General features: G+C 37.9%; 3 protein-coding genes across 3 annotated transcripts in view; 2 read left to right on the top strand and 1 right to left on the bottom strand.

Moving 5' to 3' along the window:
- The window catches only part of LOC109244787 (L-ascorbate oxidase homolog), a 5,066-nt gene extending 2,068 nt beyond the window's left edge, over positions 1-2,998 (top strand). Inside the window, exons 3-8 of the mRNA XM_019411930.1 lie at positions 83-353; positions 1,088-1,190; positions 1,277-1,622; positions 1,906-2,271; positions 2,362-2,440; positions 2,570-2,998. Coding sequence (XP_019267475.1) covers positions 83-353; positions 1,088-1,190; positions 1,277-1,622; positions 1,906-2,271; positions 2,362-2,440; positions 2,570-2,782 — 1,378 coding nt within the window. The 3' untranslated portion in view covers positions 2,783-2,998. The remainder of the gene's footprint in view (positions 1-82; positions 354-1,087; positions 1,191-1,276; positions 1,623-1,905; positions 2,272-2,361; positions 2,441-2,569) is intronic.
- Positions 2,999-3,616: 618 nt separating this feature from the next.
- LOC109244773 (GDSL esterase/lipase At5g55050-like) lies at positions 3,617-5,555 on the top strand. Its single transcript, XM_019411911.1, has 5 exons — positions 3,617-3,875; positions 4,268-4,410; positions 4,557-4,778; positions 4,876-5,122; positions 5,332-5,555. The coding sequence occupies exons 1-5, from the start codon at positions 3,617-3,619 to the stop codon at positions 5,553-5,555; spliced, it is 1,095 nt and encodes a 364-aa protein (XP_019267456.1).
- Positions 5,556-5,946: 391 nt separating this feature from the next.
- Positions 5,947-9,281, bottom strand: LOC109244786 (serine/threonine-protein kinase CDL1-like). Its single transcript, XM_019411929.1, has 6 exons — positions 8,808-9,281; positions 8,593-8,702; positions 7,704-8,496; positions 7,013-7,249; positions 6,773-6,922; positions 5,947-6,300 (listed from the first exon to the last, which is right to left on the bottom strand). Exons 1-6 carry the CDS (start codon positions 9,057-9,059, stop codon positions 6,148-6,150), a joined length of 1,695 nt encoding a protein of 564 aa, XP_019267474.1. The 5' UTR covers positions 9,060-9,281; the 3' UTR covers positions 5,947-6,147.
- Between the last annotated feature and the right edge of the window lie 334 nt (positions 9,282-9,615).

Below are 9,615 nucleotides of genomic sequence, written 5' to 3'. Positions count from 1 at the left end.
TTCCTTTTTTTCTTGGCTTATTGTTGGGACTTTATTTCCCAAGTGTATTAACAATGAGTAATTTACTAAAATGACGATGCAGGAATGGACTTCAACAAAGGAAAAATTCATTTGAAGATGGTGTGTATGGAACAACATGTCCCATCCCTCCAGGAAAAAATTTCACATACATAATGCAGGTGAAAGATCAAATAGGAAGTTTCTTCTATTTTCCATCTCTCAAATTCCATAAAGCCGCTGGTGGATTTGGAGGAATTAGGATTCTCAGTAGACCAAGAATTTCAGTCCCTTTTCCTGAACCTGCTGGAGATTTCACCCTTCTTATTGGAGATTGGTACAAAACTAATCACAAGGTATTTCAACTTCATTTCATTTCATCACTCTCACAGTGCGCATTTGGTATGACAGAAGTTATTTTTCCACGAAAAATATTTTGCTCTAAAAAAACGTAGTGTCCGAGCCAAACCATCGAGTCTATTTTATGCAGTCTTACCCTATATTTCTACGAGAGGCTATTTTCACTGCTCGAACACGTGACCTCCTAATCACATGGCAACAACTTTACCAGTTACGCCAAGGCTCCCCTTCAAAACTATATATTGAAAATTAATAATTATATTACCAAACCGAAGAGCATCTTTACGAAATTTTTGAGTAATAGAAATTGATAATAATGTCTAAATTGTTAGTTGATCAAGTAATATAAAGTGAGAAATTAACATAGTTAGGAAAAAGACTTCTTGGAAAGAAGAAAATAAAGGAAGATGACCTAAGTTAGGCAATCAAACACCATAACATAACTTCAACGACAACATATCTAATATATTCACACGGTGTAAGGTTTGGGAGGGTAATGTGTATGCTGACCTTATTACTACCTTGTGGAGGTAGAAAAACTGTTTCTGATAGATACTCGGCTCAAGAAAAGCTGTTTTCATAACATGACTACCTTATGAAAAATATTCTCCCAAAAAAATGATTTCTGTCGTACTAAACACACCCTTAATCTTAGCATATTTCCTTATTACCACAAGGACTAAATTTAATTTGTCTGACAATGTTGGAATTATTGATTTTGGATTTCCAGGTATTACAAACAATTTTAGACCGTGGAAAGATGCTTAAATTCCCTGATGGCATTCAGATCAATGGCCTTGGTCCTGATGGTGCAAAATTCACTGTTGAACCAGGTATACATTGAGTCTTTCTTTTTCAAGAACCATTTGTTAACTTTCACGTGAAAAGTAATGAGCTGAAATGGATGATAATTCTCCAGGGAAAACATACAGGTTAAGAATATCCAACGTGGGACTTCAAAATACACTGAACTTTCGAATTCAGGGACACCAGATGAAGTTGGTTGAAGTTGAGGGAACTCATACAATACAAACTACATTGTCTTCTCTTGATGTGCATGTTGGTCAGTCCTACTCAGTGTTGGTCACTGCAGATCAGCCCGCTCAAGACTACTACATTGCTGTTTCCAGCCGCTTCACCACTCAAATTCTTAATTCCACAGCCATTCTTCATTACAGCAACTCTAAAAAGCCGGTTTCTGGACCACCTCCTCCAGGGCCGGCCACTGACATTTCTTGGTCCCTGAATCAGGCTCGTTCTATTAGGTACTCCCTCCATTTCATCTTGTTGAAGCTATTTGACTACATACGAAATTTAAGAAGAAAAAAAGACTTTTGGAACTTGTGGTCTTAAACATATCAGGACATTTTGTGGCTATAAAATCAGGTCACTCGGGACAATTTCTAAATATAGAAAGGTGTCGTATTTGCTGGAGAAAACTGAATTCAATGACACCTTTATTTATTTTTAGACAACGCATGTACTTGGGTTATTCTTTTTCTTGAATTGAAAGGGCATTGTGAAACTGATTCTTTCTATGATTTACAGGACAAATCTTACAGCCAGTGGACCAAGACCAAACCCTCAAGGCTCTTACCATTATGGTCAGATAAATGTCACTAGAACAATAAGACTAGCAAATTCTGCTGGCTTAGTTGATAGAAAACAGAGATATGCAGTTAACGGAGTATCATTCATCCCTGCTGATACGCCGCTTAAGCTAGCAGACTATTACAATATCAAAGGAGTATTCGAAGTAGGAAGCATCACTGATCACCCTACAGGTCGACACATACACCTTAACACAGCAGTTATGGGAGCAGACTACAGAGCGTTTGTTGAGATTGTTTTTGAGAATAGAGAGAACATTATGCAGAGCTGGCATCTTGATGGTTACTCTTTCTTTGTCGTCGGGTATTTACTCCTTAGCATCTCATTCTGTTCATAACAAACCACATGCTTTTAGTTACTTAATTAAACAATAAAGTTTTGTAATGTTCACAGAATGGATGGTGGTAGATGGAGTCCTGCTAGTAAAAAACAGTACAACCTTATAGACGCAATTTCACGCTGTACCACACAGGTTAGAATAATATAATGAACTTATTACTAAATATTACTCAATAGTATTATTTTTCACAATGTCATTTTGATAAATGTTGAATAAGAAGTAGAAATGTGACGCCTTGTGAATTTGTATTGGCTTTGACAGGTTTATCCAAGATCATGGACAGCAATATATGTGCCCCTGGATAATGTAGGAATGTGGAACCTGAGGACTCAATTCTGGGCAAGACAGTATCTTGGCCAACAATTTTATTTGCGAGTATATACACCAGTTCAATCATTCCGCGACGAATATCCTATTCCAAAGAGTGCTTTGCACTGTGGCAAGGCCAGGGGTAGAGCCATAAGAGCATTATAGTTCTCTCAAAAGAAAAAGAAAAAATGACCTCTTGGCATCTTTATATGGCTGCTAATCTTTTTTCACTTGCAATTATTTTACTAATCCAACCCCATTCATTTTCACTGTAATTCGCATTATCGCTTATTAGGAATGTACTTAGCTTTGGCGTTTGTAATCTGTCACTAATTATGTATGAAATGTGGTTTAAAGTTCCCCAATTACAAATAACAAGTCTCAGAGAGTTTATACATGTTGTTTTCCTTGTTAAGAAGCCAAGATTGGTCCATTCTGGAGGCATGGGGGTCACTGTCACAAATACAATTACTCCATCAATAACTTCATCAGACAAAAATAGTAACCATCTCCAATACAGAATGGAAGTAAGTCCAATAATAAGGAACAAATATATAAGACATTTCTCACTTGCTTTCATCGTAGTAACAAGAACTTTTCAACTCTTTTGCATAAAGCAATAAGAAAAATTTCCTCAAAAGAACAAGACTCAATAATCCAAGTTGATAAATACGCATGCAAGAGAGACATTTTGACTGTTCCATAAGAATGGAATAATTAATTAACAGTGTGATTATCACCACAAGTAATGCCGGTTAGGGACAATATGAAAGATAAACATACAGTGCAGTCCGCCCAATCTTGTGCTTAGCTGGTAAACTGTCTTCTTCTGCTTTGGAAAGTAAACGCATAATCCTCTTATGCTCAATTGAATAGCCTATAAATTACCTTCTCTCCCGGAGGAAAATATTGCATCGGTATGTATAACTAACTCAAACATACCGAGAATTTAGGTAGAGGGGACAGAAGGGAATTACACTAAAACAACCTCATTTCACCATGGAAAAGATATGTCATTTCTCTCTTCTTATTGTCCTGAGTCTATCGACATTTGGCCCCAACTTAGTCAATGCTGATGCACAGCAGCCAGCGCCACCGCCTATTTTCATACTAGGGGATTCAACAGCAGATGTTGGAACTAATTCTTACATTCCTGACTGCAATGCAACAGCTAACTTTCCTCATAATGGCATTGATTTTGTCCACTCAAGGCCAACTGGAAGATTCAGCAATGGCCTAAACAGTGCTGATCATCTTGGTTAGTGATTACTAAAGTTTTAGCATTAGGTCTAAGGAACATAACCAATAAGATTTTGAGAAGTCATTCCTACTTGTTCTACATCATGTCATATATATAGTCATTTCACTATATTTTGGTATGGTGGAGTCCGAGCTAGCGCGAGCGCACCTCGACTATTCCACCTAGTACCTGCTATCTCCAAACAACACAGGTATCATGTAACTCCGCCCAAGCTATGGCTTAGGCAGATGAGAAGAAATTACCAAGTGTTTTTGGTCTCTAATGGGATTTGACCAGGTCTCGCATGATTTTCACTCATTACATTGACCACTAGATCACACCCTTGGGTACAGTCATTTCACTATTACATGTAGAGCGCTAATGAAGGATCTTGCACTTTCTAACTGCAGCAAGGCTTTTCGGATACAATAGCAGTCCGCCCCCTTTTCTATTTCTTCACAGCCTGAAATACGGTCTTCAATTGGGAATATATCGAGGTGTAAACTTCGCCTCAGGAGGTTCTGGTCTCCTCGATGAGACTGGTTTACAGCTGGTAAGGCTTTTCACTAGTATGACTTCAGATTCCTGAATAATATGCTCAATAATCATCTCACAAAAAGAAAAAAGAATTTTTATTTATCACTGCAACGTCCGAATATGTATTTTTACCTCTCTCTCTCTCTCTCTCTCTCCAAACAGAATGTCCTGAACTTGCCACAGCAGATCAACCAATTTGTCACTGTACGCAAAAATCTGACCGCTGCACTTGGTCATGAATCAACAAAAGCAATGCTCGCAAGATCTTTGTTCTGCATCAGTACCGGAAGCAATGACATCTTTGTTTATTTCAAGACCAGAAGTACAATGCCTAAAGAAGAGTTTATCAACCTTCTCATGGAAGCGTATGAGAACCACATAAAGGTTGGTCTTCTACTTAAAATTCTTCCTTCAACTTGCATAAGTAGAAACTCAAAGATGGTGTTTATCAGAAGCTAACACCACATTTGCTATATAACAGACTTTGTACAGCCTCGGAGCACGCAAGTTTGGCATCATTAGTGTGCCACCAGTTGGTTGTTGTCCAGCCAACAGACTTTTGAACGCAACAAAGTGTTTCGAGCCTATGAATGATTTTGCCAGATGTTTCCATTCAGCTCTTGACAAGCTAATGTGCAACCTAAGCTCAGAGCTGCACGGGATGAAGTATGCGCTAGGGGACACATACAAAATGACCATAGACGTTATAGATAATCCTCGTCCCTTCCGTAAGCACTTCTCTTGACAAAATAACAGTGTGCTAAGGATTAAAAGTTCTACAACTAAGAAAGAATCTCTGATTCTACTACTCTAAATTATCTGTGCTAATTATAAAAGTTTTAAACTACAATTTATTTTCATATAAGTCTAATACTCCTTTTTGGTAAAACTGATAAATATGTGAGAATGTGAGAATGTTGTTTTTCTTGGATTTCAGACTTCTCAAATGTGGACACAGCCTGCTGTGGACATGGAACACTAAACGCCGAAGGAATTTGTAATGCAACAGCTAATCTTTGTTCAGATCGCAGAAAGTTTGTATTCTGGGATTTGTTCCACCCAACACAAGCTGCTGCACAGTTGGCGGCTACTACACTGTACGGTGGTCCAACACAATATGTTTCTCCAATTAACTTTGCTCAGCTGGCTGCAGAAAATTAGTGTCATTGAACCTGCCAAGTCAATGTCACAGATTGTTACTTTCTCCTCTCAGTCTCTCCATTACACTTCCAATAATGTCCTACTCGTGGTTCCTCTGCCTTCGAGTATTTGGAATCTTTTTGATTATGTGTGAAGTTACTTGTAGTCATTCCATGCATCTCAATACTAGTTGAGAGGACTGAAACAACGTTTCTCTTGTTCCGTGATGTTTTATGAAATTGAAGAAATAAGTCACGATCTTCAGGCCGAGCTCATATAATCCTCCCCAACCCCCCGAGTAACCAAAAAGGAGAAAAACAATCAACATGATGTCTTAAATTGGAAAAGAAAAACCAAAAAAAAAAAAAAATTGTAAGGGCTACAACGTAGAGCTTACACTTGAGGAATAGTGTTTGACAGCATAATGACATTTCCATTGGTACTCAAATATCACTTTGACATAGAATACAATCTCCTAGAGAAATGGTTTATTTAATTCTCTTTTCTTTCTTTATATTTAGTGACCGGGTTGAGAGCGAATCGTGGTATTGGCGAACAACAAAAACACAGTATAGACATTCCAATATATCATGGGAAACTCAAGAATATGTGATTAGCTATCCTCTATCAACATGGTCTCATCAGAATCTGATGCGTAGCATCTGCACAAGCAACTTTCATCTTTCAAACCAATTCCATCCAGAAGCTCTTCTCTCTTTCTCTGCAGTTCTAACCAGTGCTCTGGCTCCTCAAATAAACGCAGAATCTGCACACCAACAAATTTAAAATCTTCCATTCTATTTCAGCACCATTCGCGTTATTTTTAGCATCACTCATAAACTTCGATAGATGCAACTAATTTAGGTTTCCATCATCACGACTTCACAAACTTAAGAATATCTCTGCTAGTTGATGCCACTTTTGTATGTTAAGTTTGTAAATATGAGAAGCAAATTTAATTATCTACATTTGCTTTCTTTTGGTATAGAATGCGATTTGTAAATGAGGCTGAAACATTGTCAGATCTTAGAATCCCTACAAAGATAAATGGAATATGTCTTGTTTTGCATTTTGCTGTAAATGTTACATCACGTTCTTAGAGCTTGATATATTCGATAAAATTTTACTTTACTGATCAAGAAAATTAGAAGAATATCCAAAATCTTTGCTCTGTTGAAATGAAGTCAATATGAAGGAAATGTCTAAAAAAGAAGTATAAGACCCAAAAAAGGACTTACTGTTTTCATTGTTGGCCTCCTTGAAGATGAATGCAAGAGGCAGAGCCGTGCTGCAAGTATCATTGTTTTCATCTCATCTTTGTTGTAGTTCCCACTTAAGTCAGGATCAACAAGAAGATCACAAAGACCACAACTGAGTATAGACCTCGCCTGCGATTCACATTATCTAGAGTCAAAATCATTGAAGAAAATAAACATTGTTTATCTTTTGAAGTAGGCATACATTCTTCGTATTATTACCCACAGCACTAAGCTTTCATGATGAGATTCCAGGTCTGTTTGGATGGCCTCTTTCCCTGTGATCAATTCCAACAGGACTACCCCGTAAGAGTATACATCTATCTTTTCATCAACTTTGCCATACATAATGTACTCAGGCGCCAGGTATCCAAATGTCCCAACAACGTGAACTGGTTTCACAAAAGCTGAATCTTGCTGAGTTTGCTGGTGTACTATTGCTGCTCCAAAATCTGATAGCTACGTTTCAGCTTCAAAAATCATCAAGTGTAACAAAAGCGGATGTAGAAACTATATCATCTACAACTTATCAAATTGAGTATCTAGGCAGTGGACGTGCATAAATTTTTTTTTGAAGTCGGGACCAATCCAATCTTCACTAATTTGGCCTAAACGCAACTACTAGATTTAGATCAACTCATATCATCGTCATTATTTATCTTTAAGGGTCCAAAATATGCCTTAGGTATGCTTAAACGGTTTATCATAGTTATGAGAGCAAAAACCAAAAACCAAAAACCAAAAATCAAAAAAAAAAAAAAAAAGGAATTAGATAATCCTAACACCTCTTAGACTAGTCAGCGAGCATCTTCCTATAGCATAGTTTCACAATGGCAATCAGTGAAACACAAAAACAGGCTAATGAATATGAGAAGCCATCTAATGTAGGAAACCGAGCTAATAAGATACTTACTTGTGGGTGGCAATCGCCAGATAAGAGAATGTTTGATGATTTCACATCTCTGTGAATGATGGGAGGGGTTTGAGAATGGAGGTATTCTAATCCCCTTGCCACTCCTATAGCAACTTGCATCCTTGTGTTCCAATTAAGCTGTTTTAGCCTTTGCTTTAAACTGTCCTTCAGTAGATTATACACGATTGCTTCCATATCCTTACTGTAACAGTAACCGACAAGCTGAATTATGTTCTCGTGTTTCAGATTGCTCAATATTTCAACTTCCCCGAACAGATCATCTTCGGAATATTGTGTGTTTTTAAGGACTTTCACTGCTGCAACCTGCCCGTTGTCGAGATTGGCTCGATAGACTCTACTATGACCACCCTCTCCAGTCAACAGATTGGGACTGAAGTTATCTGTTGCACATCTAAGTTCATCAATTGTGAAGCGTCTGGTGCAGCAAATCATCTCTAAATAAGCTAACCTCTGAAACAGATTCTTAGCTGCAGTATTTTTGTGCTGCAAATACTTCCTGGTCCTAGGAAAAGTTGCATTTTCAGTCGGCTGTGATGACGTTGATGTTGAGGAACACGGCATTGACAAAGATTTTTGAATCAGATACTTATTTCTCGACTCTGTAGAGCCGCTGGAAGCTGACAATGAGGGCTCAGATGAATGTAGAACTTTAATTGGAGCGCCTTCTTGTGAAGTCCCCGGCTTCTGGAGTAGGACTTTTCCTCCCTTATCCATTACAAGAAGTAAGCAAGTAGGAGGCAATTCTTTCAAAAGTTTGCCAACAATCTTATCACTGGACTTGAACATCAAAAGTCAAAATGAGACAAATAAAGGGAGAGGAACCACCAAAACGGTCCCTGTAAGCAAATAAGGGAGGAACTATGTATACCAGGGGCTGCTGCATCCAACGGCAAGCATTGTGGCAAAGTTTATACGTACTTGATTACTCAGCTCACTTATATACGACTCTCCTACACAAACCTTGATGTGAAAATCCACCTAAAAAAAGAAAATTGTACAACTATGGAATTAGCAATTTAGCAACCAATTAGGGGGAATAAGCAATATGTCAAGTGTAAATGAAACTTGGGAATGTAAAATGACCTGCTTGGATTTGCAGATATCCTCATGCCTGTGAAAAGTATTTGGATCAAAAATATCATTAGGTTGTTGTACATGAACAGCCAGAACATAGTCTCCGGGCATTACCACTGAAGTGAGCAAACGAAGCAGCATTTCTCTGCTGCTATTGTCGGATTTGAGACCGACCACAAGTGTTCGCTTCTTGGCCTTGGGTACTCTCCTGCTTCTCAGGAGTGAGGAAATTCCTCCTTTGGCACTTGAACTACCAAACATTGTACACACTCAGGGCCAATGCCGGCATGCTATTGCCAATTGATCCAACGTTGCTAGAGAGAGGTGGATGCAATATATAATCAACAGTTCGAATCTGGCCTTTTTGTATTGAGTATAGAGATTTATATGTGAAAAATCACTGAATTTCAAGAAATATTAAAATCTAAACCCATTGAGAACATAAAAGTTGAGGGCACCAAGTTTAAATTTTGAATCGTTGTCAGAGTGCTCATGGAGGTGCTTTTAAGTTTTAAGTTACCTATCAATATCTGAGAAACAATGATGTATAGGCATTAGTTATGGCGGCTGATGTGATTTGTGGACCTTCACAATAAATTCCAGTAGGTTGGTATTAACATTTACTATAAGGTTGATAATGATAGGTACAGAATTAGATAAAATTCAACTCGCTCGCACTGTGCCGACACTTCATTTATAAGAGTTTTAATGAACTTCCAATTTTATAACCTGTGAACCATTTCTCCACCTTCAGATATTACAATGTAACCAATGACAAGATGAAATTTTGATGGATTCACCTTGGTGCCATAGTAGC

This window comes from Nicotiana attenuata, unplaced genomic scaffold (assembly GCF_001879085.1).
Source record: "Nicotiana attenuata strain UT unplaced genomic scaffold, NIATTr2, whole genome shotgun sequence".
Taxonomy (NCBI): Eukaryota; Viridiplantae; Streptophyta; class Magnoliopsida; order Solanales; family Solanaceae; genus Nicotiana; species Nicotiana attenuata.
The sequence above is the reverse complement of the archived record's forward strand: the minus strand, read 5'-3'. Positions and strand labels throughout refer to the sequence as shown.

What these genes read in the sequence shown, in the direction of transcription:
- LOC109244786 (XM_019411929.1), bottom strand. Translation starts at nt 9,059, where the DNA reads ATGTTTGGTAGTTCAAGTGCCAAAGGAGGAATTTCCTCACTCCTGAGA. An exon ending in GTTGGATGCAGCAGCCCCTG is followed by an intron (nt 8,497 to 8,592) that starts GTATACATAGTT and finishes GTTCAAGTCCAG; the next exon opens with TGATAAGATTGTTGGCAAAC. An exon ending in CTGGCGATTGCCACCCACAA is followed by an intron (nt 7,250 to 7,703) that starts GTAAGTATCTTA and finishes GCTGAAACGTAG; the next exon opens with CTATCAGATTTTGGAGCAGC.
- LOC109244773 (XM_019411911.1), top strand. Translation starts at nt 3,617, where the DNA reads ATGGAAAAGATATGTCATTTCTCTCTTCTTATTGTCCTGAGTCTATCG. An exon ending in AAACAGTGCTGATCATCTTG is followed by an intron (nt 3,876 to 4,267) that starts GTTAGTGATTAC and finishes TTCTAACTGCAG; the next exon opens with CAAGGCTTTTCGGATACAAT. An exon ending in ATGAGACTGGTTTACAGCTG is followed by an intron (nt 4,411 to 4,556) that starts GTAAGGCTTTTC and finishes CTCTCCAAACAG; the next exon opens with AATGTCCTGAACTTGCCACA.